The following is a 26,231-nucleotide window of genomic DNA, read 5'->3' as shown; positions in this document are numbered from 1 at the left end:
ATATATATATATATATATATATGTAAAATAAACAGTATATAATACATAATATTTTTCCTACTATATAAATAGTATCATAATATTATTTATACATTTATTTATCGGTTTTGTATTCTGATACAATTTTTTGACAGTTACATACACAAAAACAGTTTGAAGTTCAGCGCGAGTATTTTCCAGCATTCTTCCGCGCGGGGGTGTCAGTTCGCGTCCATGCCGGTCATGGCGACGGTGCGTTCATGTCCATGAGGCGGGAAGCCCGAGCTCCTCACGCGGTTTTGAAGTGATTCCAGACAGCGAAATCAACGATGGCTGGCGTTTTCGACATCGATCTGGACCAGCCAGAGGAAAATGTCTCCGATGATGAACTGGAGGAGGTAACGGACAGTCGGTTTTCTTGAAGTAAACGGCACGCGGGAGTGTTCCACCCCGAGAGGAGTGCAGGCCTGAGGCCCGAGGAACAAGCGTCGGGCTGCTTTATGTTATGCTAACAGGCTAACGCGAGCACCCTACAGTGTGTGTTGTGTACTCAATAACTGCTGTTCTGTCTGTCATCACATGTGTTAGACGTATTTGCGCTTTACGAGCTGAAATATGTTTTATATGCAGTAGTCAAAAGATACGAGCTGGAGATAATAGGGTTGTATGTGAGCTTACTACTTGGCAGTACAGTACAGTACAGTACAGTTCAGTTATGGCAATTTAAAGGGCTGCATGTTTGTGTTTTCTTTCACATCGAAACTTGCAATGCAGCATACTTTAGATGTATACATTTTCGCATGCATATTGCTTAAAAGTATTTATTGACTTCGTTCATATGCGTTTTATATTTACGAGGATCAGTGAATTTGGAGTTGCAAGTCCATAGATGTACATGTCACCTTATGGGATCTCTGGGAATAGTATTGCGAAATCCGACCCCTTACGTTTTCATGTTCAGACTAGAAGTGCTGCCAACTGTTGCTTCGTAACGTTATCTGCTCGTGCACTGATCCAGCATAACGCTGTTCACTATTGCAGTGAATTGAGCCTTTATTGATCATGCATTTCACACTTCTCTTCTGCAGGCTCAGATCAATGACCTCATGGATCAGTGCAGTGGCTTTGAGTTGTAAGTATATGCAGTGGTTGCAATTAAACATTCTGAATTTTTATTGTTTAGTATTTTAACTTCAATTATTAAAATAATAAAGTTTCATAGATTCTCAAATACAGATGCAGATGAGATGAATAATGCACATGATCACTTTTTTCTGATTTATTCTTTAAGTAACATGGACGACTGTGAGAAGATCGAGATATCCGAGGACAATGTGAACCAAGGCACTGAGAACATCCGTCCAGAGTGCTTTGAGCTTCTCCGTGTGTTGGGAAAAGGAGGTTATGGAAAGGTATTTATTTTTTTTATTGATGTATTACATATTGTTTAAATTTATATATTTTTAAAGAACTTTTCACAATTTTACCATAGCCCGAAAGTGGCATTACAAAAGTAAAAACATTTAAATTTACAATACATTTAAAAAACAAACCTGTCTTAAAATGTTTAAAGGCTAATGAGCACATATGACTTTAAATAATGTTGGAGTTTTTTTTTTTTTTTTTAATCAGTGGGTATTTATAATAAAGTGTTTTTACAACGCATCATCAATCGGCCGTATTGGCCGCAAATACGTAAACAATGCCACTGAACCAAATGAAACTTGCATATTTTGCTGATTATTGCTGCTGAAAATGATCAGTTATTGTCATGTTTTGGGGAAAAACTTTTGGAGTACTATAGACTGCCAAAACTTATGAAATCAAGGAGAAGAGTGTAAAAAAACTGTCTGAGTGACAAAAGGCGTTTGTGGTTGGCTAAACTCAACCAGGATTTCCAGGGCAAAAATCTTGACAACATTCATGTTTGTTCTTATAATTTCCAGTCAGGTAGGTGAAATATTAGGCTGATATCTTAATTAATACTGCTCGTACGTATCTTTACCATTTATTCACTTTAGTTAGTCTCAATGTTGTGCACTTTCCTGCTTACTAAGTCCTTCTCTATATGACTTAGCAGCTTACACACATTTTTCTGTGCATTAGACAGCATAAATTAGCAGAACAACATATTCTGGAGTACATTAACCATGCAATCAATGCTGTTGTTTACATCTGAGTATCGCCAGTATGGCCGTGATGTAAGTGCAAACCCTCTATATCATAATCAAATATCAGTACTGTAATATCAAATATATGCGTCAGCGTTGTTAATATTATAAACGAAAGCTATTAGTGATATGTTTGTTGATAGAAATAAACTATATTACCAGGTATAAAAAATGTAAAGCTATACATATCAAGCTGAAGCATTGAAATTACTGTAATTATAAAATTATTTAAAATACTGTTACTATTTAGGTTTAAAAAAAATAAAATAAAAGCTAAAATATAAAAGATTAATAAAAAAAATAAAAGCTAATATAAAAGATTAATGAAAACTTTATACACTGCCATTCAAAAGTTTGGGATCAGTAAGATTTTGAATGTTTTTAAAGAAGTTTATTATTTTCATCAAAGCTTTGTTTATTCGATCAAAAATACTGAAATTAATGTAATATTGTGAAATATTATTGTGACGTAAAATAACTTTTCTCTATTTTGATATACATTAAAATCTAATATATTCCTGTGATCAAAGCATTTTTCAGCTTTACTCCAGTCTTCAGTGTCACATGATCGTTCATAAATCATTGTAGTATGCAGATTTATTATCAGTGTTGGCAACAGTTGTGCCAACAGTTTTTTGGAACCTGTGATACTTTTTTTTTCTTTTTTTTTGGTGAATAAAAGTTCAAAATAACAGCATTTATTTAAAACAATATTCTAACAATACACAATAACGTTTAAAAGTCTGGGGTCAGTAAATTTTACTTACCTTTTTTTTTTTAAAAGAAATTAATACAGCAAAGATGTGTAAAACTGATAAAAAGTGATAGTAAAGACTTAGGATTTTAAATAAAAAATGTTCTTTTTAACTTTTTATTCATCAAAGAATCTTGAAAAAAGTATCACAGGTTCCAAAAAGATATTTGGCAGCACTGTTACCAACATTGATAATTCTAATAGGAAATCAGTATATTAGAATGAATTCTGAAGGATCATGTAACACTAAAGACTGGAGTAATGGCTGATGAAAATTCAGCTTTGCATCACAGGAATAAATTATATTTTAAAGTATAGTAAAATAGAAACGATTATTTTATATTGCAATAACATTATTAAAAATATGACTATTTTATCTGTATTTCTGATCAAATGAATGCAGCCTTATTGAGTGTAAGAGACTTCTTTCAAAAACATTACAAGTTTTACTGATCCCAAGAACTCTGTGAAGCGGTATTCCTTTTGAACCTGTCTGGGCTTAAATGTAACTTTTTCTTTGGCTTTTTTGTAGGTTTTCCAGGTTCGGAAAGTATCCGGTGCAGGATCAGGAAAAATATTTGCAATGAAAGTCTTAAAAAAGGTTAAGCAAATTCCTTACATTTGAATGCAGTCATTTACATTTGTGCCGATGTCTCAATGTCACTCTATTCTGCTGTTTGTAGGCCATGATTGTACGCAACGCCAAGGACACAGCGCATACTAAAGCGGAAAGGAATATTTTAGAGGAAGTCAAGCATCCTTTCATCGTTGATCTAATCTATGCCTTTCAGACGGGCGGCAAGCTTTACCTCATCCTTGAATACCTAAGTGGTTCGTGAATCAAGAACAGCCTTTGTCTTAGAGATAGATAACTGCTCATTCTTTCTGCCATCTTCCTGTTGCTGCAGAGTTGCTAAGGAATACACTCTGCCCTTGGAGGCATTCCTTCAGTGAATTTTGTCTTTTTTGCATAGAGGGAATTTATTTAAACGTTTTACACAAAAAAACCTATATATATATATATTCTTAAAAAAGGTTGCATTTTTTAATTTGTGTGCTGAAATGGTAAATTTGCAGTATGAAGCTTTACTCTCAGTCAATCTGTGATGTTTGTGGTAAAATCGGCTTTTCTTTTGCAGGTGGGGAGCTTTTCATGCAGCTTGAGCGAGAGGGTATTTTCATGGAGGACACAGCCTGGTAAGAAAGGGCGATTTGATCATTTTTTTGGCTTTTAAAGCATAAACTTGATTCTTTATAATTGATTCATGCTTAGCGCTTTAAACATGTAGCGTTTTATTGAAGTGACAACTGTTTAAACAATTTTCAAGGACACATGAACACCGACACATGCATACAATAGACATTCAGCATGATGAGATGAATGAAGATAATCAGAATGATGCTCAGGGTTTTTACACGCAGCTTTTACTTGGCTGAAATCTCTATGGCTCTCGGGCACCTGCATCAGAAAGGCATCATCTACCGAGATCTCAAACCTGAAAACATCATGCTCAATAACCAAGGTTTGGCTGCTTTATTTAGTAGTTTAGATCTGGAGTAAATCTGCAGATGAACTGAGAAACCTTTAATTATAATAATCTATTTTCTGTCTTATTACAGGGCATGTAAAACTGACCGATTTCGGGCTGTGTAAGGAGTCGATTCATGACGGCACAGTGACACACACTTTCTGCGGCACTATTGAATACATGTGAGACGTTTAAAGAAACCTTTAAATCCTTGTGATGTCTAAGTAGCTCATTTCCTGTTTTGCAAATGTCTCTTTTCATTGCCTGACGTGCCCGTGTGACATGCATTTAGATGAATTCTACAGTAGTGTGAGAAGTTCCTTTATTTCAGGGCTCCAGAGATTCTCATGAGAAGCGGACACAATCGGGCTGTTGACTGGTGGAGTTTGGGGGCTTTGATGTATGACATGTTAACTGGAGCAGTGAGTAGAAACGTCTTGTGAATGTCTTTGTGCCTGCAATACTTCAGTTTGGTTTTTGCATTACATTCTGGAATGTATAACACATGTTGCAGAATTAATTTCAACAACCAATTGCTGAGTTTAACTAATTATTTTATTTTATATATATATATTTTTTTATTAGAAGTTACTGATTCCTTAAAGGGGTCATCAGATGCAAAGTTCACTTTTACATGTTGTTTGAACATTAATGTGTGTTGGCAGTGTATGTACAAATCTACCCTATAATGATTAAAAATCCATGCAGTGGTTTTTAATTAATCTGTAAAAATAACATCCCCTTTTTCAAATCGAGCCATTCTCAGGCGTCACACCCTCAGATGTCGATCACATGATCGTCTTACCTCAGACCTGCCCGAAATCAGCTGTAACAGTCTGACCTCCATTGTGTCGATGCCAGAGCAGGGATGTAAGTTAGACAAAAATATCTCCAATTGAAGTGCTGTGTTGCTGGATGTAATAATGAACACAGTGTTCATCATTTACTCCCGACACCTGAGCCGCTGAAGATGCAGTGGATTACGTTTGTTTGTGAAAAGAATGCACCTCTTGATCTACATAAATGCGTCTATGTTTGCACAAATCATTTGTGATCCAGATTCACTTACAGCTGAAGTGAGTATAAGGGTTTTTTATGAATCTTTGCGATTGCCTTGCCTAATAACCTGTTAGTTAGCAAGTTTAACGGCTAAATGCGGCTAAAGTAAACAGGCTCGTCACTCCACAGAAAGAAGAGAGGGGCAGGGCGAGCAGAGCTCATTAACATTTAAAGCAACCTCAACCAGAACAGGATGATTTTTGCAGAGCTGATTTTGGCAGGTAAAAAAAGGTGTTTTTTACACTACCATCAAGGATTTTTTTTAACCAAAGTATATTATAGACTTTTCATTAAGACCCTAAAGAATCATATCAACTTGTGGGAAATGTGCATCTGATGACCCCTTTAAGAGGACTGGAGTTGGGAAACGCTGTCATATAGTATAAATATACTTTTATCAATAACAAAAGTTAGCTTTATATTTGTCAGCGAGGTCCCTCATAAAGGGATCATTGTGTTTGTGGTTCCTGGCATTAAAAAGTTTGTAGTTTTTGAACATCCCTACTATGTTTTTTTTTTTTTTTTTTTTTTTTTTTTTTTTGCCTTTCTAGCCCCCCTTTACAGGAGAGAACCGGAAAAAAACCATTGACAAAATTCTTAAATGCAAACTGAACCTCCCACCCTACCTCACACAAGAAGCCAGGGACCTTCTCAAAAGGGTAGGTGAACAGTATTTTATTTTTCTCAGTAGTACAGTTATTATGTTGCGTATTTGATTTTTGTAGCTTTCTAATAAGTCATTTTGTAATGGCAATTTTATTGTGTTCAGCTGCTGAAAAGAAGTGCCTCATCTCGACTTGGGGCTGGACCTGGAGATGCAACAGAAGTACAGGTCTGTATATAGGTCATATGTTGATTAACATCAATGGTAAAGTCAGCATCTTAACCCTGCAAAGCCTGACATGAAATAATAGTGAGAAAAATCAAATCTTTTGATTATTTATATAAATAATCAAAATTTTTGGAATCTATAAAGTTTTTGGAGTGTCATTTGTGATACATTAGGCTTTTATGGCTCATATAGTATGATATAAACATCAGTTATATTCAGAGCAGGGTTTGTACGGTCATGAAAAACCTGGGATAGTCATGGAATTTTAAAACGGCAGTTTCCAGGCCTTCCCAGGTTTTGGAAAAAATGAACGCAGAAAGTTTTGCAAAAGACATGGACATGTATTTCACAAATCTTTTATCAGATCAGTGAGGGATTGCGCATATATCGCATAGTTTGCGTAGTTTTGCCCATTTCCACAGCTTTTGAGTTGAAAATGAGGGAAATTCCTATATGCATTTGTTCAATATAGCATGTAGATTAGATGAGTAAATAAATCCACACAGACTATCAGATTATATCAGTCACTTGAAAACCACATGACTGATTAAGCTGTACCACGTCTTTTATTTTTCACTTTCTCAAAACATCATGTCAGCGTATTATTTTTTTGCACCCTCCAGATTTTCAAGTAGTGATATCTCGGCCAAATGTCGTCCTGTTCTAACAAACCATACATCAGTGGAAAGCTTATTTATTCAGCAGCATCAGTGGTCATTTATTTTAGTTAACATATGCTATGATATATTCAAACTGATTTTTATTGTAATTGTAAAATACTGGAGCATTATGTCATGAATATTGTCTCAGAAGTCATGAAAATGTATTGGTAAAAATGTGTACGAACCTGTCAGAGGCCAAAGCTGAGTCAGATTGCAATTTGCTTTTTGCAATAGTTGCTGTTACTTGTAATGCAAGTCAGTGACTACTTGCATGAAACACAAAAAATATATAATTTAACATTATATTTTCCAATAATATGTCTTATGGAAATATTTAAATGCTCAGTTTTATGATCAAAGCTATGTAGTTTTTATTGTTGGGGCCAAAACACATAATGCAATGATCGAAATGAATAATGAATCATATTTGATACATGATTTTTTTTTTTTTAACATCATCTTTCTAAAAATGATGTATGGATAATCAAGTAAGCCTAAGTTGTTTCAGTCAGATAAGTGTTCTTCTTAAAGCATTACTAAGAATATACAATTATTCTTTCTTTTACTGTATAAAAATCAGTAAAAACTTTAAAGCATAAAGACGTGTTAGGCTTGCCACGATAGACGGTGTTGACGATGTTACCGGTTATAAGACGCAACACCGGTGACATCACTTTTCCACCGTCTCCACATTTGTTTCTGTTTTTTTGTTGTTTTTTTTTGTTTTTTTAAGTATTCGTTTTTTTATTAAATATTTATTTGAATTAAATGGAAAATATAATTCTAAATAATTTACTTAAGACGAGAGCATGCACTATAATTTTAAAACTGAACATGGCTACAATGCGTCATATTTCATTTATCACGCGAGGAGTTGAATTTACAGAAAGAGAATGGCGTTGTTTTTTTGTTTTTTTTCGTTATGTTAATAAAAAGTTCTGTTTAATATCAGTGATTTTTTTTTTTTTTTTTTTTTTTTTTACTTTCGTTGTCGTCCATTCAAACAATTGACGCCGAATTGCCAATTCCCGCAAAACTGAAAGTGAAAGTATAATACGCACGCATTTATAAGTTATTTAAAAGCAGAAAAAAAGAGGAAAAGAGGAAACCCCCACCCCCACGGTGATACCGGTATTACCGGTGTTGTCACATGTCGATTAACCGGTGGGGAAATTTCCTCATCGTCACAACGCTAACATGTGTCCCTAGACTTGAAGGGGAATGTTTTTAAAGTTATACTGGAAGACCTTGTACATGTTAAGATAGCATAAACTATCGATCAGTAGACGGAAGGCATGTAGTAGATTGCGCACAACAGGTTTTTCAGCAAGTTTTGATCTTGTTGATAATTTTGAGGCCTTAGAAATGTATCAAATATGTGACCCCGGACTACAAAAACAGTCATAAAGGTCAGTTTTTTGAAATTGACATTTATACATCCTCTAAAAGCTGAATAAATCTTTCCACAATGGAAAGAAGAACTATTTAAAAATCTGGAATCTGAGGGTGGATAAAACCTTGAGAAAATCACCTTTAAAGTTCCAAATGAAGTTTTTAGCAAAGCATATTACTAATCAAAAATGAAGCTTTGATGTATTTACTGTAGGAAATTTGCTAAATATCTTCATGGAACATGATTGTTAGTCAATATACTAATGATTTTTGGCATAAAAGGAAAAAAATCATAATTTTGATTCGTACAGTGTATTGTTGGCTATTGCTACAGATATACTTGTGCTACTTAAGACTGGTTTTGTGGTCCAGGGTCACATGATAAACAGGCTTTACAGCGTGAAGATTGATTTCACTATTGATTTTCTGGTGGTTTTAATGTCTAATCAGGCATCAGAGTTCAAAAAATTGCTGGGCTTTAGTTTGTGAATTAATTTGCTCGAATTTGTCTTCTAGACTCATCCCTTCTTCCGACACGTTAATTGGGACGACCTCCTTGCACGTAAAGTAGAACCACCATTCAAGCCTTTCTTGGTAATTACAGTCACGTTTTGTGGTGTCTTCCTCAATTTTATGGCTTAATTGAGCATAGATGAATTACGTGATCTGATGAATAATTTCGACAGCAATCTGCTGACGACGTGAGCCAGTTTGATTCAAAGTTCACCAGCCAGACTCCCGTTGACAGTCCTGATGACTCCACACTAAGCGAAAGTGCAAATCAGGTCTTTTTGGTAAGTCATGATTTTACTGTCCTGCATATTTGCTTTGGTGCTTTTCTCATCTTAACCTTTTAATTTTTGCAGGGTTTTACCTATGTAGCTCCATCTGTGTTGGAAAATATAAAGGAGAAGTTCTCATTTGAGCCAAAAATTCGTTCACCTCGTCGCTTTTTGGGAAGCCCTCGAACGCCTGTCAGGTAGTTGCGGTTTTTGGGTTATAAATGTCATAGATTTTGACAGATCGAATTAAAAACAATTTGTCTCCCGTCTTTCAGCCCGATTAAGTTCTCAGGAGATTGTTGGCCACGAGGTCCAACTTTACCCGGATCCTCCATCCTCCAGTCCCCCACAGAGCTCGCTATGGAAGTGTCCACCATGGACCAGATGGAAGTCCAGCCTAGTTCCGAAGCCACCGCTCCTCTTCCCATCAGGCAACCCGCTGGCTCCACCGTGGGCCAGTTTAAGCAGCAGGCCTACCCCGTGATCTCCAAAAGGCCAGAGCATCTACGTATGAACCTATGACCATTAGTCCAACTTAGAGTTTTCCTTTGCTTTCTCTATTTCTTTTATACGGACACTCGGGGAGAAGAAAGGTCCCTGCCGTCACTACCATCTGCTATATACTGTCCTTCACATCTGATGAGCATGTGTCTTTCACTGAGTTTGAGAAACTGCTACAGTTCCTCACATCCCAAAACCTCAGAGCGCATTCTTAGATGATTCCTGTCATTACATATCATATGGATTATCAGGATTGGGCCTTTTTTGGATTATCAACTTTTTTACATGATTTTACCATAAAAGGAACATGAAACAACAACAAAAAAAAAAGAAAAAAAAAAAGTGACACTATTTGCAAATGTGCAGATGAGTAGATGCTCCCTGCAGGATGATCAAGTGATGTTGAGGAATTGCTTCCAATGGGATGTTTTGAGTTTTTACAGTATTTCCAAAGGGAAGCTGAATCGCTTTCCAGCTGTTAAGCAATTGTACAAATCATTGTGGATTGCAGAATGACATGCGTTTGTGGGATTTCGCCCAGCGGAGGTTCGCAACCTGACTTAAGTCTTACGTTTTTAAATGAGTGTATCCCACAGTGCTGTATAGATGATGGATAAATACACAAGCCTCAATAAAAACAAATACGTCAACTTTTGAAACTTTATTATGTGCTGGGGTGTCAAATTAAGTTGGAGAGTTTGTAATTTCACAAAAAGATGTGCATTAGAAGATCATGGATTCATACAAAACATTTCTTATGCTCATCAAAGCTGCATTTATCTGATCAAAAATACTTTAAAAAAACATTTTGTGGAATATTATTATGGTTTTCTAAATTAATATATTTTAAAATTAATTTATTGCTGTGACAGCAAAGCTGAATAGTCTTCAGTGTCACATGATCTTTCAGAAATCATTCTAATATGCTGGTTTATTATCAATGTTGAGAACAGTTGTGCTTAGTATTTTGTTGAGGAGTGGTTAATTTTTGTGAAATTTTTAATTTTCTTTACTGTCACTTTTGGTCAATTTAATGCATACTTGCATAAATCATACAGATTACACATTTTTGATTGGTGGTGTACATAAGAAAATGGTTTTCTTTATAATATCATATAATATTTAAGAAATAGGAAGTTATTTGGGGGGAAAAAAACAGAAAATGCATTACAGATTAACAATGACAAGTACTTTAACCAAGGTTAATATCTACCTATTTATTAAAATCTTAAAGTTGTATAAATTAATATTATTTGAACTAGACAAACACGTTATGAACAATAGTATATCTGCAAGATTTTTTTTAGTTCATGATGCCTAATGCTTTGACTAATACGAGCTTTGATATGAACTAATATGAAGGTTATGTAAAGTGTTACATAAAAAGTTCAATTTATTTTTCCGCCCCCTAATTCCAAGGTTAGACCTCCATTGTCCTTTTTTCATGATTTATTGGATATGGTTTAAGGATATGGATTTTCAAAATATTTTTTACTGACAATTTCCACCTGATAAAATACTTTAAGGCTTGGCATAACTAGAAAAATGTGTTTTCAACACAAAGTGCCCATGAGTTGATTAATTTGTGACTTTTCCAGGCCTATAAATCACACTTTTAAAATCAGGCTACCTCATATATCCAGATTTTCCAAGGCCAGTTTGTGGGAATTTTGTTTTTTCAAAGAATAGAGGGGGAAACTGTTGTTAAAGGGGTGAATTAAAAACACTAGAGATATTGTATCTCTGTAATATTTGGTTGTTTGGCTTGTTTGACTTATTTTAATGTCTGTTTTGTCTTATTTTAAGTCATCTTGAGGCCTCTGCAAGATGATCCTCCCTGCAACACTCTAAATGCCTACAACTGGGTTCAGTCTTTACAAACACAGGTGAATAAGGTCTAATCTTAAAGATATTTAGCTTTTGTAAATAATTTGGATATAAACGTGCATGCAGATGGAGATGCATTTAAACATTTTTCCCTCAGGATGCAGCTCTTGTGCAATATGTCTTCTAGTTGTCCATAAGGGAAAACTCAAATACTGGTTTATGGTGCAATATAATGCTTGGAAAAACCTCTTTTGTGTTCAGTCACACTTCAAAATCGTCTGCGTTTTACCTGGTGGTAACATTTGTCTCTAATAGCTGTTTTTGTGTGTTTATACAGATGAGTTGAGGAATGGCCACATACTACATCACTTCTGTGCTCTTGCTAGCAAGAGCAGGTTGTCTGAGCCAGTCAGAATTATTAGCAGTGTAGGTCACTGTCCAGCTGGAGTGAGTCGAAATGACATTGACTGGCTGGATCAATGAGTTCCGAAAGAAAAACGACCCAGTTTACCTGAATTCACCCTGTTTGTCTGGCCACGTCAAGTCTAATAATATTTATGCATTTTCAGCAACAGCTGTGTTGCTTTGAATGCTTTCTTCTGCAGTCATGTGATGGCTGATGGGGAATTCTTGGTTGTATACAAATGGGTATTTAAATCTTTGTACCTTGTTTGCACTGTCTGTTAGAGGAAGTTCAATCTGGGGAGAACATTAATGGTATTTGCATATGACAAACAATATGGTTGTCTCATCTGTTTTTTCCAGGGGATTCCCTAAAATTTACAGCATAACGGAAATAACTGTCTGTCTCTGAGGAAACAGATGTTGAACATCAGTTGTAGCAGGACTGACAGTTTTAACAGTACTGGATGATTTATCCATGTTAAAAACAGGCAGCTGGGACTCCTTTTGCTTTTAAACTTGTGATGTGGTACAGCAGCAGGTCTAACAACTGGATGTAGTTTTTATTTTAGAATTTAATTTTTTTTTTAATTTATTTTTATTTGACTATATTTTTTAATTACTATATATTTTTTATGTGTTTATTTTTTGGTTGCAACAAATTTTTGAGTTGGTGGAACTTTTTTTTGCAACACATTACTTTACTTTGGAACATAAAATAATTTTTAATAAGCACTAAAACAATTTTGTAAAAAAACAAAACAATAAATGGATAAATAAATAAATATATATATATATATGAAGAGTTCAGTCTTAGTCCATCTGATGTATTTCTTTAAAATTAGCATTTCTTTCTGGCTACTTTGTATAGGTTTCTATGTAAGTAGTGGTACTTCTGATTGGGCTGAGGCTGGTATTTTAGCAAATTTTAAAGTAAAAGTATTTGATGGACCTATAGTATGTGTTGGGAGCATTCACTCAGTATCATTATCTCATTTTTGACCACGATGGCTTTTAGCTGGTTTTGCATCTGAACTCTTCATATACACACACACACTACCAGTCAAAAGTTTTTGAACAGTAAGATTTTTAATGTTTTTAATGAAGTCTCTTCTGCGTAGAGTAGATTAAAGTAGATTAGATAAAAAAAAAAAAAAAAAAAAAAAGTGAATAAAAAAACAAATCTTACTGTTCAAACAGTACTGCTCAGACTTTTGACTGGTAGTGTGTATAGTGTGTGTGTGTGTGTGTATGTATGTATGTGTGTGTATATATATATATATATATATATATATTTATAATATATATATACATACACATATACACACAGACACAGACACAGACACAGACACACAGAGTCTGGTTTATTATCCTTGTGGGGACTCTCCATAGGTGCAATAGTTTTTATACTCTCCACACTGTATTTTCTATCCCCTTACCCTAAACCTAACCCTAACAGAAAACTTTCTGCATTTTTACTTTCTCAAAAAAACTCATTCTGTATGATTTATAAGCTTTTGTACCCATGGGGACCTCAAGCCAGTCCCCACAATGTCAAAAATTTCAGGTTTTACTATCCTTGTGGGTACATTTGGTCCCCACAATGTAGCAAAAACAAGTACACACACACACATATACACAGTTGAAGTCAAAAGTTTACATACACCTTGCGGAATCTGCAAAATGTTAATTATTTTACCAAAGTAAGAGTGGGCACATTTAGTCCACAAGACAAATAATAGTTGAATTTATAAAAATGACCCCATTCAAAAGTTTACGTACACTTGATTCCTAATACTGTTTTTTATTTATTTATTTATTTTTTTTGTCAAGTGATAGTTGTTCATGAGTCTCTTGTTTTTCCTAAACAGTTAAACTGCTTGCTGCTCTTCAGAAAAATCCTTCAGGCCACACAAATTCAGCATTTTTGTGTATTTGAACCCTTTCCAACAATGACTGTATGAATTTCAGGTCCATCTTTTCACACTGAGGACAACTGATTGACTCATTTGCAACTATTACAGAAGGTACAAACGCTCACTGATGCTCCAGAAGAAAAAACATGCATTAAGAGATGGGGTGTAAACTTTTGAACAGATTGAATATATGTACATTTTTCTTATTTTGCCTAAGTATCACATTTTTTCATGCAGTACTGCTACAGAAGATACTTACATGTTTCCCAGAAGACAAAATAAGTTCAATTTACCCTGATCTTCAAATTCAAAGTTTTCACCCCCCCCGGCTCTTAATGCATAATTTTTCTTTCTTGAGCATCAGTGAGCGTTTGAACCTTTTGTAATAGTTGCTTATGAATCCTTTAGTTGTCTTCAGTGTGAAAAGATGGATCTCAAAATCATACAGTCATTGTTGGAAAGGGTTCAGCTAGACAAAAATGCTGAAAAAACAAAGAATTTGTGGGACCTGAAGGGTCATTCAGGTAACAACAGTATTAAGGATCAAGGGTATGTAAACTTTTGAACAGGGTCATTTTTATCAATTCAACTATTATTTTCTCTTGTGGACTATATGTAGGTCTTTTATGTGATATATCTTATTCAGGTTAGTACTAAAAAAACGTATTTTGCATGATCCCTTTTATTTTGGTAAAATAATTAACATTTTGCAGATTCTGCGAGGTGTATGTAAACTTTTGACTTCAACTGTATGTATATGCATAAACAACAGTCACTAAACTAAAAAAAACTTTCACTGTGTGAAAAAATACAGTGAAAGTGCACGTCATCTGATGATGTCAGGCGCTGACCCGTCACGCTGTGTTGTAGTACGGAAGACCTCTAGAGGGCGGCAAAACGCTGACTGCGGTTCATCATCTGAGGCGGAGATGACGAGGAAGAAGATGTCAAAACACTGCGAGGCCGTTTGAGTCGGCATCTAAACATGAATTGGTTATGCTTCAAATTTGCACCTTACATTCATTACCTATGATGTTAAGGTAAGTTCATTTTAATTCAATAATCTTTCACGGTGACAGGACATTTTTTTTAAATAATTACGAAACGACAGCTTGATACCCACCAAAACATACAGCAACGTCATTATATACAGATGAAGTCGTGATGTCTAGATTAGTGAAATTAACGTTAGTCTTTTATATTAATATTAATATTAATATTTTATATTAATGTTACGCGTTTACAGTGTTCAAGTAAATTTGATATCAAGTCGATGTCAGCATACTGATAATTAGACGCCCCTTATAAACAATTATCATGATAACCATAATTTCCTCTAAAGGTATAGTTACTAGTTATTATTGCTTGTGTAAAACCATGTTAATTCAATATTATAGCAAAATATTGTATTTAACATTTAACATCTTATTTTGATGACTGTAAGTTACCACAGTTTTATTGCAGTATAGAAACAATGTTTAAACGCCAGTTCATCTATTTGGTTTTTCATGAACCGATTCTTAAAGAGACAGTTCACCCAAAAATGAATAATCTGTTATCTCTATTTTAGATCAGTGGTCATTCCTCATGTCCTACCGAAACCAAATGACTTCTTCTGTGGAAAATGGAAGAAGGTATTTTGAGAAATGTCCATAAAATGGAAGTCAGTGGGAATCGCAATTATTTGGTTGGTCTCTCTCTCCATTTTCTATCACAGGTGCACGTAAACCTCTGCGATGTCTCAGCCTGAGCATCTCAACATGAGCCCCTGGGGCTTGTCTGAGTTTTTGGTCCAGAGGAAGCTGCTTGGTTTTGGGGCGCTGCTGGCCTGGATGGTCTTGTTCCACCTGCTGGTCAACGTTTGGCTCCTCTGTGTCTTCACAAGCCTCTTAGTGGTCTTAGGTGGTTGGCTTGGTTCCCAAGCTGTCCTGGACTCAGACAGCGTTGTTCACCTGGAGCGCTTTGTTAGGCTGGAGGAGATCCCGCATAGTGCAGAGAGCGAGAAACAACTGGAAGATGAGATCCAGAAGACGGTCGGCAAGATCATACGTGACTTTGTCACCTCGTGGTACAGCACCATTTCTGGAGAAAAAGAGTTTGAGGATGAGGTTCACAATGCTATGATCTCGATGGCGATGGAGCTGAAGCGTCGAGCGGCAAGAGTTGACAGGAAAGCTTTATCTCGCAGAATTTTAGATTTATCTGGATGCCATCTTCAGTGTTATTTGGAGGCTGTTAAACATCAAGAGGTGGACAAAGATGGAGATCTCTGGGATACGTACAGCAAACTCTACCCTCCTCATCCTGCTCTTCAGAGCTCTGCTGCTGAGGTGAATTACGTTCGGGCCATTGTAGATCTGCTTCTCCATGTTCTTGTACCTCCTCCACATTTAGAAACCCGAACAGGTCGATTTGTGGTGGGCGAACTCATAATGTGCAACGTTCTCCTGCCTTTAATTGCAAAGCTTTCTGATCCAGACTGGCTAAACATGTTGATTGTAAGCATCTTCAGTCAATCCAGCGGACCAGCTCCAGAGCCAGAACCAGTAGAAGTTCAAGCTCCACCACAAGTTGTATCTCCTCAAGAAAACACACCGCAAGAGCTTGAAATTCCTTGCGTTCTGACCCTAAAAGTCACTCCAGAGACCCCCACAGCAACAGAGGCCCCAACGCCTGAGCTTGCAGCTTATGATGTGATTGACTCCACTGAACTTTATTCTCCACACAACCTGGAGGAAGACGAACCACGGTCGGCCAAACCGTTTCCGTTGGGTTTTAGTCCCAGGGATTATCTGAGACTCGGCAAGCCCAATCCGTTCTATCAAGAAACCGACTCTGATTTGGAATCTCCTCTGACGGACTTCAAGCGGAGCTCTCTAGAATCGCTGGTTCTGATTGGGTCCGAGGAGACCCTTTTGGGAAGACTTACCGAATGCACCACTCCAGTTGACGCTGTGTTAGATCTCGAAGATGAACTTCCAACTTATACCAATACGACTGAGAAGGAGCTAACGGTACATTCCGCCGGTGTGTCCGAGGAAGAGTCGTCGAGTTTTTGCACTCTCCAGCCGTTAGAGAAGAGTAACTCGAGTGCAGACCAGCCAGGCCTGGTAAATCCCAGTGAGCTGGCTTTGACTGCACCCATCCAGGCTTCTTCACCAGCTGGGATAGCGTCCCTGACACCTTTTAACTTCGAGCCCCTCAGCAGCCCAGAGGGTCCGGTCATTATCCAGAACCTCCGCATCACTGGCACCATCACTGCTAAGGAGCACCGAGGCACTGGCTCACATCCCTACACTCTCTATACTGTTAAGGTAAGTTGGTGCTAACTTTAAATATATTTTATATGTTTACACATATTCACAATAGCTCACGTTCATTTCTCATAGTTTTACAATTACATAGTTTCCCTTTGCCATCACCTAACGCACACTCAGAATCTTCAAAACATGAATAGTTTCACTATTAATGTAATCTATGGCAAATTTTAATATTATAATTTTTTTTCATATTCATATCAGTGTATTATTAGTTATAATAATGTATTCAGAATTTCTATTTTTCATTCTGTACATTGTAATGTTTCACTGCTTAAATTGATGTGAAACATGTAAAATAATTGATTTTAGTTTGTAGGATTTATTTTTTATTCATTTACACAATACTGTATAGGATTTTAATTGTGTACATTTATTATAGGTCGCCTATAACATGGTTCATTTTTAATAATTTTCAATAATTTTAATTAATAGTAGTAAATATTGTTTTAATAAAAAAACTGTTGATTTTTAGTTTTAATTTCAGTGTTTTTATTTTTATGAGTTTAGACAGTAGTGTATAATATTTTCATTTTGAGTGTTTTTTTAGTTGTCAGACATAAAAATGATTATATTTGACAGAATTTTAATACTAGTCCATCTCTGCATTGGATCGATTCAAATTTTAAAATGATTATATTCATTGTTTCATATCGATATTAGTATATTATTAGTTATATCAATATATTTAGTAAATTTAGTTTTCATACTGTACATTTATAATGTTTTAAAACATTTAAAACAATTGATTTTAGTTTGTATAATTTTTTTTTTAATTAATTTACACAATTTGTATAGAATTTTATTAGTGTACAGATAATTTTGTTATTAGTGTTTTGTATATCGGCTATAACAAAATTATTTTTTAATAAGTATAGTTTTTAATAAATAATAATAATAATAATAATGTTACTTAATAGTTTTAAAGGGGTCATCGGATGCAAACCTCACTTTTACATGCTGTTTGAACATTAATGTGTGTTGGCAGTGTATGTACAAATCTACCGTTTAATGATAAAAATTCATGCAGTGGTTTTTAAATAATTTGTAAAAAATAATATCCCTTTTTTCAAATCGAGCCATTCTCAGATGCCTGTCGGTGTTGCATCACACAGAGGCCGCTCCCACGATAGTTGATTGACATGAGCGTCTTACTTCAGATCAGCTCTAACAGTCCGACCTCCACTGTTTCAATGCTGGAGCAGGGATGTAAGTTAGACAAGAATATCTCAGATTGAGCGATTGAGGTGTTGTGTTGCTGAATGTAATAATGAACATAGTGGTCGTCATTTACTCCCGACATCTGAGCCGCTGAAGATGCAGTGCATTACATTTGTTTGTGAAGGGAATGCGCCTCCCGATCTACATATATCCGTCTATGTTTGCGCAAATCATTCGTGATCTAACTTCACCTACAGCAGAAGTGAGTATAAAGGTTTTTCACCTTTTCACCTTTTCTAATAATGTGCTAGTTAGCAAGTTTCGTGGCTAAATGCGCTAAATGTGGCTAAAGTAAACAGGCTTGTCACTCCACAAAGAGAAGAGAGGGGCAGGGTGAGCAGAGCTCATTTGCTTTTAAAGGAACAATCCCTCAGAATGGAATGATTTTTGCAGAGCTCATTTTGACAAGGTAAAAAGGGTGTTGTTTTACACAACCATTGATAATTTTTAACCTAAGTATATTATAGACTTTTCATTAAGACCCTAAAGAATCATATCAACTTGTGGAAAATGGGCATCCGATGACCCCTTTAAAAATTGTTTTAATAAAAAAACAGTTGATTTTAGTTTAAATTTCAGTGTTTTATTTTTTATGAGTATAGACAGAATTGTATAGAATTTTAATATTGAACATTTTTCAGTTGTCAGACATAAAAATAATGATTATATTTGACAGAATTTTAATACTGGTCCATCTCTGGAGTGCACTGATTCAAACTTTTAAAATTATTATATATTTTTTTTTTTTCATATTGATATCAGAATATGAATTAATATATTAATATATTCAGAATTTCCATTTTTCATACTGTACATTATAATGTTTCGCTACCTAAATTCATGTGTAATATTTAAAGCAATTGATTTTAGTTTGTAGTATGTTTTTTTGTTATTATTCATTTACACAATACTGTATAGACTTAGTAGCGTACATTTATTGTATGTTGGCTATAACAATTAATTTAAAAAAATATATATTTTAGGCTTAATTTCAGTGTTTTTTTAAATGAGTTTAGACAATATTGTATAGAATCGTAATACTGAACATTTTTAAGTTGTTAGGCATAAAAATAATTATTATATTAATTATATTATAATTATTATAAAGAAAAACAGTAGTTACAAACGCTTTGCAATGTCGCTTTTTATTTTAGCCCACACAAGAGTCACACTTAATAATTTTTAGTCCTTCATAAGCACATTGTAGGGAAAAATACCACTATCCATGCACATTTCCAGTTCATTCTTATAGGATGCTCTGTAAAGCTTTAGCTAATGATAGTAACCAAGGGAGCTGAGCTTAGGCTTAGGAAAAGGTCATTATTATATGGTCACTTGATTGATGTTTGTCTTGCAGTATGAGACAGCCATGGACTCTGAGAATCCTGAATCTTTGCAGCCCGTGGCCTATCACACCGTCAACCGCCGCTACAGCGAATTCCTCAACCTTCAGACCCGTTTGGAGGAGAAACCAGAATTACGCAAGATTCTTAAAAGTGAGCAGAGCATATTGGTACTGTCAGTTTCAAGGCTTTCCAAAACACTGTTTTATTGGCTGTCTTGTTCTGTTAACTGTAGACGTGAAAGGACCAAAGAAAATTTTTCCTGAGCTTCCATTTGGAAACATGGACAGTGACAAAGTCGAGGCCAGGAAAGGTCTTTTGGAAACATTCCTTAGAGTGCGTTCTTTGAATGTCCTTTTTTATATATTACATAAACCTATATTTAATGTTAGTATTCCAGTCCACACAACTTCTTTTAAATGTTTATTTATGTTTTACTTTATTACAGCAACTTTGTGCCATTCCTGAAACGGCCAACAGTGAAGAAATGCAAGAATTTCTTGCTCTGAACACTGATGCAAGAATTGCCTTTGTGAAGAAACCCTTCATTGTTTCACGCATAGACAAGGTACTTTGTAAAATGCACATTGCATGTTTTGACTGAAACACTTCACATAATTCAGTTATAACATAATATGTGACTTTGCAGATTGTAGTGAACGCTATAGTGGACACCCTGAAGACGGCCTTCCCTCGCTCAGAACCACAGAGTCCTACTGATGAAATTGACGCAGAGCCTGATGGGAAACTGTCTTCTGACAAGAAATCCAAGTATGGCAGGAGAGCTGCTTGTTTACGGTTTTTCCGAATAATTTCCTGTATGACTAATTCATTATCTCTGCTTCGTTTCTAGGTCTAGAATGAGGTTCTCTAGTAAAATTGCCCCTGCTCTCAACGTGTCTGACATGAAACCCAAAGTGCTTTACAGCTTTGATGAAAGCAGCTTTGTAAGTAGCAGTTATCAGTAATCAAGTTTTTTCCAATGCACTTATAAGAAGAAAGCAAATGAGAAATGGAAAATTGTTTTTGTTAATTTCAGCTTTGATCTGCAGTTTCCACTTAGTCTGCAAAATCAGCCAAGCAGGGAATCTGCATTGATTTGTTGTTGTTTTTGAAGGTTTTCAATGGCTTCTCATTGAATGAGCTGGAGAGCTTCATCTCAGAGAAGGAGCGTTTAGAGGCTAAAGCAGGGTTTGATGCTGATGCAGAGAGAAGTGCAGGCCCAGGACCTAAATGGGATATGAAAACATGCCCATGTGCCAGAGCACAGCTACAGAATGCACCCGCCTTCAGCGATTCTGGTAATGACTGTTGCGTAAGAGAAATAATTACAAGTATTATATTAATACATGAGTTCAACTCAATGACGTAATTATCCAATCACAGCTGTTCTTATGATTATAGCTCAATGGAGAAGAAGGTTTCTCAGACAAGGTTTTTGAATTTAGAGTAGTCATATTAAACCACTTACATTATGTGAGGCTTTTGCTTAGTTTTTGAAGCTCTGGTTACCATTTTAGCATGAAAAAGCATGAACTTAGTCAGGGTAGGTAATGAACTGATTCCAGAAATACAACAGGGATGCCAAAACCCGTTCCTGGAGATCTACCTTTTCTGCAAAGTTCAGCTCCAATCCGGATCACATTCCAGGCCTGGAAAAGCAGTAAGAACATCAGTAAAACCGTCCATGTGACTTCAGTGGTGCAACTTTAATGTAATGAAGTTACGAGAATACTTTTTGTACACAAAGAAAACCAAACAAGACTTTATTCAACTATTTCTTCACTTCTGTGTCAGTCTTCTTAGCATAAAATAAGGTTGAACCACTGATGTCACATGGACTGTCTTATCAATGTCCTTTCTACCTTTCTGGGTCTTGAACGTGTCAGTTGCGTTGCTGTCTATGCAGGGTCAGAAAGCTCTCGCATCTCATCAAAAATACTTTAATTTGTTTTCTGAAGATGAACAAAAGTCTTACAGGTTTGGCATGACACAAGGGGGATTAATTAATGTAATTAAATTTTTATTTTTGGGCGAACTATCTGTCAAGGGTGTGGGTTGCAGAGATAAAGCGAGGATTCAAAATGCAGTTAGGATAGGGCTCTTTATTAACAAAAAATAAACAAAAACTACCCGTAGGGGAAACAGACAGCTGGCAAGTGGCTGTGTCCAACAAAACAAAACACGTAGACAGAGGAGCGCATGGCCCGAGCGAACTCGAGACCGCATGCTCCCACAGCAAGACAGAACATGGAGCGTGAGTGTCTGAACCCTGTCACCAAACAGAAACTTGAACAAGACATGAGTGCAGGGATTCGAACACTACTACTGTCCAACATGAAGCAATGCAGGCTCACAAGGAAACAATACAAGCAGGAAGCGTCAGGGCTCTGCCACAAAACCCACAAATAAACTAGACAGAAGTGGCAGAACCCTGACACTATCCCTTTAACCAGCTCATTAAGAAAGGTGTGTTGGATTAGGGTTGGTACTGAACTCTGCAGGCAAAATAACCTTAAAAAAACACTTTTTTTCTTAGTGTAAAGAACATTTTAATAATCTGAAGAAGAACCTTTTTCCACTATAAAGAACCTTGTGTGCAATGGAATGTTAAAGGATATTAACAGCTTTTCATGGAACCATAACAAAAATTCCGGAACAAAAATGTACAGATAATTTACTCAGCCCCTTGTCATCCAAGATGCTCATGTCTGTCTTTCTTCAGTTGTAAAGTAAATGTTTTTTGAAGAAAACATTTCAGGATTTCTATCCATGTAATGGACTTCTGAGGTGCCCCCAAATTTGAACTTCCAAAATGCAGTTTAAATGCAGCTTCAAAGGGCTCTAAACAATGCCATCCGAGGAAGAAGGGTCTTATCTAGCGAAACAATCAGTTATTTTCTAAAAGAATTCTAGAATTTATATACTTTTTAACCTCAAATGCTCATGTTGTCTAGCTCTGCAATGTGCATGCTTACATGTGTAATCCAGGTCAATACAGTTAGGGTAGGTCGAAAACTCCCTTCTCATTTTCTCCTCCAGCTTCAAAATCATCCTAGGACGATTTTGAGATGATGAGAAAATGAGACGGGAGTTTTTCGATATACCCTAACTGTATTGACCCGGATTACACAGAGTACGCATGCGCATCACAGAGCTAGACAAGGTGAGCGTTTAAGGTTAAAAAGCATATAAATTGCACATTTATTTTTTTAAAAATAACCAATCGTTTCGCTAGATAAGATCCTTCTTCCTCGGCTGGGATAATTTAGAGCCCTTTGAAGCTGCATTTATACTGCATTTCGGAAGTTCACTCACGGGTACCATAGAAGTCCATAGAACATCATTTCTTTACGACTGAAGAAAGGCATGAACATTGTGGATGACAAAGGGGTGAGTTAATTATCTGTACATTTTTCTTCTAGAAGTGAACTTCTCCTTTAATTTCAAGTAGGATTTATATGTAATATTACGTAAGTTAACTCTAGAGGGCAGCATTGTACTTTCATAATGTTGCAGAGTCCCCCTTTGCATTGACAAAAAACAGCTCTCATAGTTCTGTGCAAGAAAAAATCAACAAAGCCATTTCATGTTCCATATTATAAAAACATGCCAGTGTTCATATTTTGTATTTTAGTTGTACTCGTGGACATGGAACATGGTGTTCAGTCATTATTCAGTCATTCTGGAAGTCATTTCACAAACACATTTTCAAAGACTATGACCAGTGTTTTTTATAGTCTTTTCCAGCTGAGTATGATGTCTTTATATTGTGTGTTTGTACACAGCTAGTGAGATGGCTCTATCTGACCAGGCCCTGAATATCCTGTGTGTGCTCATGAAGGATCACTGGAGCTGGCTCTGCACAGAGAACATCCAGAGGACTGTCAGACTGCTGTTTGGGACCCTTATAGAAAGGTGCGTCCACTACAATGATAGGTTCCTGGTGTAATTAATCTTTAGTAGCTTCTTGAATTCAGTCCAGATTCACATGCCTAGTTTTGCTGTATTTGGATTAGATCTCAAAGCTGAACCAACTGTTTGGCATTTCTGCAACGCATTTTAAATTACGCTGTTGATGTTTCTTTAACTACGGAGAATAGATCAAATATGTTTTAGCGGTATTAGAGCACAGGCAGTTCATCCCTGCCGAGCAAAAGCTTAAAATGCATTCATTTTTCTGCTGTTTCTGCTTTCTTTAATCAGTGGCTGAGAGATTTTAAAGACGTTGCCCAACACATCTCTCATCTCCGATGTGGAAAGAAGTGGTGTTTTCAACTTAGTAAATGCCATAAGTCTGCACCACATCTATAAATTTGAAATACATAATTGCATGAAATAAAAAGTAGGACATTTCTTGAAGCTTTGTTTGTGGAGAACGTCTAGTGAAGATTTATTGGCCGAAATCATGTCTACTTTACGGTTTTTGACTACTACATCATTTGTATCCTGACTGAAACAGGATTTACAGCACTTTAGGCCGTGATAATTGATAATAAGGGGAGCTCTTCACTAGGTCTTTCACTCTATAGATCATTTGTAATATGTTGATTTATGTTTTTAAAAAAGTTGCAGTAGAGCATTTGTTGCATTGTCTAAAAATATTTTTGCATATACTAGACTAGTAAGACTAGTGTGACTAGTGTTCAAAAGTTTGGGATTAGTAGGATACATTTTTTTTTTTTTTATTCAGCAGGGATGCATTAATTTAACCAAAGGTTATGATAGTTTTATGATTACAGTAGTTATAATGATTATTTTTTAGTAATTAAATTACAATTTATAAAATAATAATTTATAATGCGTTTTTTTAAACGTTCTATTCATCACAGAATCCTGATGAATCATGTTTTCCCCAAAATATATCAATCAGCACTAATAATAAATGTTTCTTAAGCGGAAAATACATATTAGAGAGATTTCTGAAGGACTGTGTGACACTGAAGCAGGGTTGTCAGGTTTTCACAACAAAACCCACCCAATTGCTTCTTAAAACTAGCCCCAAACTAGCCCAGTTGCGTTCCAGGGTGTAAAATACATGTTTTTTGTCAGTGTTCTCCTGGTAAACTCGCCTAAATATGATGTTGTTGTGGTCGCTTAAACCTGCGGACATGGAAAACAACCCGTGCAACAGTGGTAAAGTATCTAAATTCCACAGGAAAACCATGGACTTGGCAACGCTGCACTGAATTCAGCTTTCCAAAATTTTACCATATATTCAAAAAGAAGTTATTTTACATTGTAAAATTATTTCACAATACTACTTACTTATACTAAACACACACTTACTTATTTATTTATTGGCTGTATTATTTAAATCATACAAATGCAGCATTGTTAAGACTTTTTCTGCAAAAGCACTGAGAAATCTTACCGACCTCAAATTTTTTTAATAGTAGAGTATAAATAATCCACCGAGGCTCAACAGGGGCTAAAGACAGACACGGCCGACAGATGGATTGCCTCAATGAGGTGTCACTGAAGGCATCACTCATTCCCTCCTCAAACTGCTGTACAATTGCACGATCATTCTTATTTTTACCCGTGAATATAAATACTTTATTAAACAAGTTCTGCAGTGGAGACCGATGACAACTTGATGTAGGAAGTGAGAACTGTGTGTTTTAAAGCTGTCAACAGGAGGCTTTTCCTCATCCTCTGCTCCACTTCTCTTGGAGTTAATAACAGTCATGGGACGTCCCGCTGAGCCACCTTCAGTTTCAGCATGTTGTTGAAGCTTTCTGCTCTGCTTTAATTAAAGTGCTTGCTGCTTTTGCTACTCTGTTTAGAGATGACCGCATGTCAGTGGAGTGCATATTTATCCCGTGGCACAGTAATGCCTTTCTAACGCAGAGAGGTTACCGAAACCATGTTGCTATAAAGGAGAGTTTTTTTTTCTTGGTTTCTTTGAAACCATCCCATGCGTCCTTGAGGACTCAAGCTGAAAGGTCAAGCCTCACATTAAATAGCACACGCAAGCCCTCAGCTCCGTGCGCATCTGTTTTACAGATCCTCGCGTTGTGATGTCTAGCCATTTCAAATGACTCGTTTGTGAGGCGGTGTATTAAACACCTGCTAGCTGACCGGCTTCCTGCCATGTTTAGCTGATGGCTAACAGCCATCGGACGGAAAAGCTGTAGTGAGGCCTTTGGACAGACCCAGTGTCTCATAGGTGTGTCATTTGTGGGTTCAAGTAGATCAGTACAATAGTTATTTGTTCTCTGTTTGAAATAAACATTCACAATGGTGCTTTTTCCCTTATCCACTATATTGCAGGCTGTAGAGCACAATTAAACCAGGGGTCTTCGACCTTTTTCAAGACAAGGACATTGTGGTTGATCACAGGGGATAACAGTGTCCTAGGGGTGGGTGATATGACCAAAATCTTATGTCACCATATGAGTACTTTTTCGCAATTAATCGTGATTAATCAGATTCAAAATAAAAGTTATTGTTTACATAATATATGTGAGTGTACTGTGTATATAAAGACACACACATACAGAATATAATTAAAAAATATATTTACATGTTTTTACATGGA

General features: G+C 36.0%; 2 protein-coding genes across 6 annotated transcripts in view; both read left to right on the top strand.

Moving 5' to 3' along the window:
- The first annotated feature begins 202 nt into the window (after positions 1–202).
- rps6kb1b (ribosomal protein S6 kinase b, polypeptide 1b) lies at positions 203–10,325 on the top strand. 2 transcript variants are annotated; one of them, XM_051129872.1, is made up of 15 exons: positions 203–377; positions 1,068–1,111; positions 1,271–1,391; positions 3,437–3,505; positions 3,588–3,735; positions 4,044–4,101; positions 4,327–4,427; positions 4,525–4,615; positions 4,765–4,855; positions 6,044–6,151; positions 6,262–6,324; positions 8,895–8,972; positions 9,065–9,172; positions 9,245–9,357; positions 9,436–10,325. In XM_051129872.1, the coding sequence occupies exons 1-15, from the start codon at positions 309–311 to the stop codon at positions 9,680–9,682; spliced, it is 1,509 nt and encodes a 502-aa protein (XP_050985829.1). In that variant the 5' UTR covers positions 203–308; the 3' UTR covers positions 9,683–10,325. The 2 variants fall into 2 exon arrangements, 1 of the variants encoding a protein (XP_050985829.1); XR_007829240.1 differs by lacking the exons at positions 4,765–4,855; positions 6,044–6,151; positions 6,262–6,324; ... (2 more) ...; positions 9,245–9,357; positions 9,436–10,325 and having other exon boundaries at positions 4,233–4,427.
- Positions 10,326–14,692: 4,367 nt separating this feature from the next.
- Positions 14,693–26,231, top strand: part of snx19b (sorting nexin 19b) — a 37,274-nt gene continuing 25,735 nt past the window's right edge. Inside the window, exons 1-10 of one of the 4 annotated variants that reach the window (XM_051129563.1) lie at positions 14,694–14,846; positions 15,377–15,440; positions 15,524–17,120; positions 19,702–19,840; positions 19,923–20,023; positions 20,136–20,255; positions 20,337–20,458; positions 20,541–20,634; positions 20,805–20,988; positions 23,476–23,605. In XM_051129563.1, the coding sequence (XP_050985520.1) occupies positions 15,543–17,120; positions 19,702–19,840; positions 19,923–20,023; positions 20,136–20,255; positions 20,337–20,458; positions 20,541–20,634; positions 20,805–20,988; positions 23,476–23,605 (2,468 nt within the window). In that variant the 5' untranslated portion in view covers positions 14,694–14,846; positions 15,377–15,440; positions 15,524–15,542. Of the gene's footprint in view, positions 14,847–15,376; positions 17,121–19,701; positions 19,841–19,922; positions 20,024–20,135; positions 20,256–20,336; positions 20,459–20,540; positions 20,635–20,804; positions 20,989–23,475; positions 23,606–23,893; positions 24,039–26,231 lie in introns of those variants that run through there. The other 3 variants (XM_051129565.1, XM_051129562.1, XM_051129561.1) reach the window with 3 other exon arrangements.

Source organism: Labeo rohita, chromosome 15 (assembly GCF_022985175.1).
Source record: "Labeo rohita strain BAU-BD-2019 chromosome 15, IGBB_LRoh.1.0, whole genome shotgun sequence".
Lineage (NCBI taxonomy): Eukaryota > Metazoa > Chordata > Actinopteri > Cypriniformes > Cyprinidae > Labeo > Labeo rohita.
The sequence above is the reverse complement of the archived record's forward strand: the minus strand, read 5'-3'. Positions and strand labels throughout refer to the sequence as shown.

Coding starts and splice junctions, on each gene's coding strand:
- rps6kb1b (XM_051129872.1), top strand. CDS start 309: ATGGCTGGCGTTTTCGACATCGATCTGGACCAGCCAGAGGAAAATGTC. Junction 4,428..4,524: donor CATCATGCTCAATAACCAAG/GTTTGGCTGCTT, acceptor GTCTTATTACAG/GGCATGTAAAACTGACCGAT. Junction 4,856..6,043: donor ATGACATGTTAACTGGAGCA/GTGAGTAGAAAC, acceptor TTGCCTTTCTAG/CCCCCCTTTACAGGAGAGAA.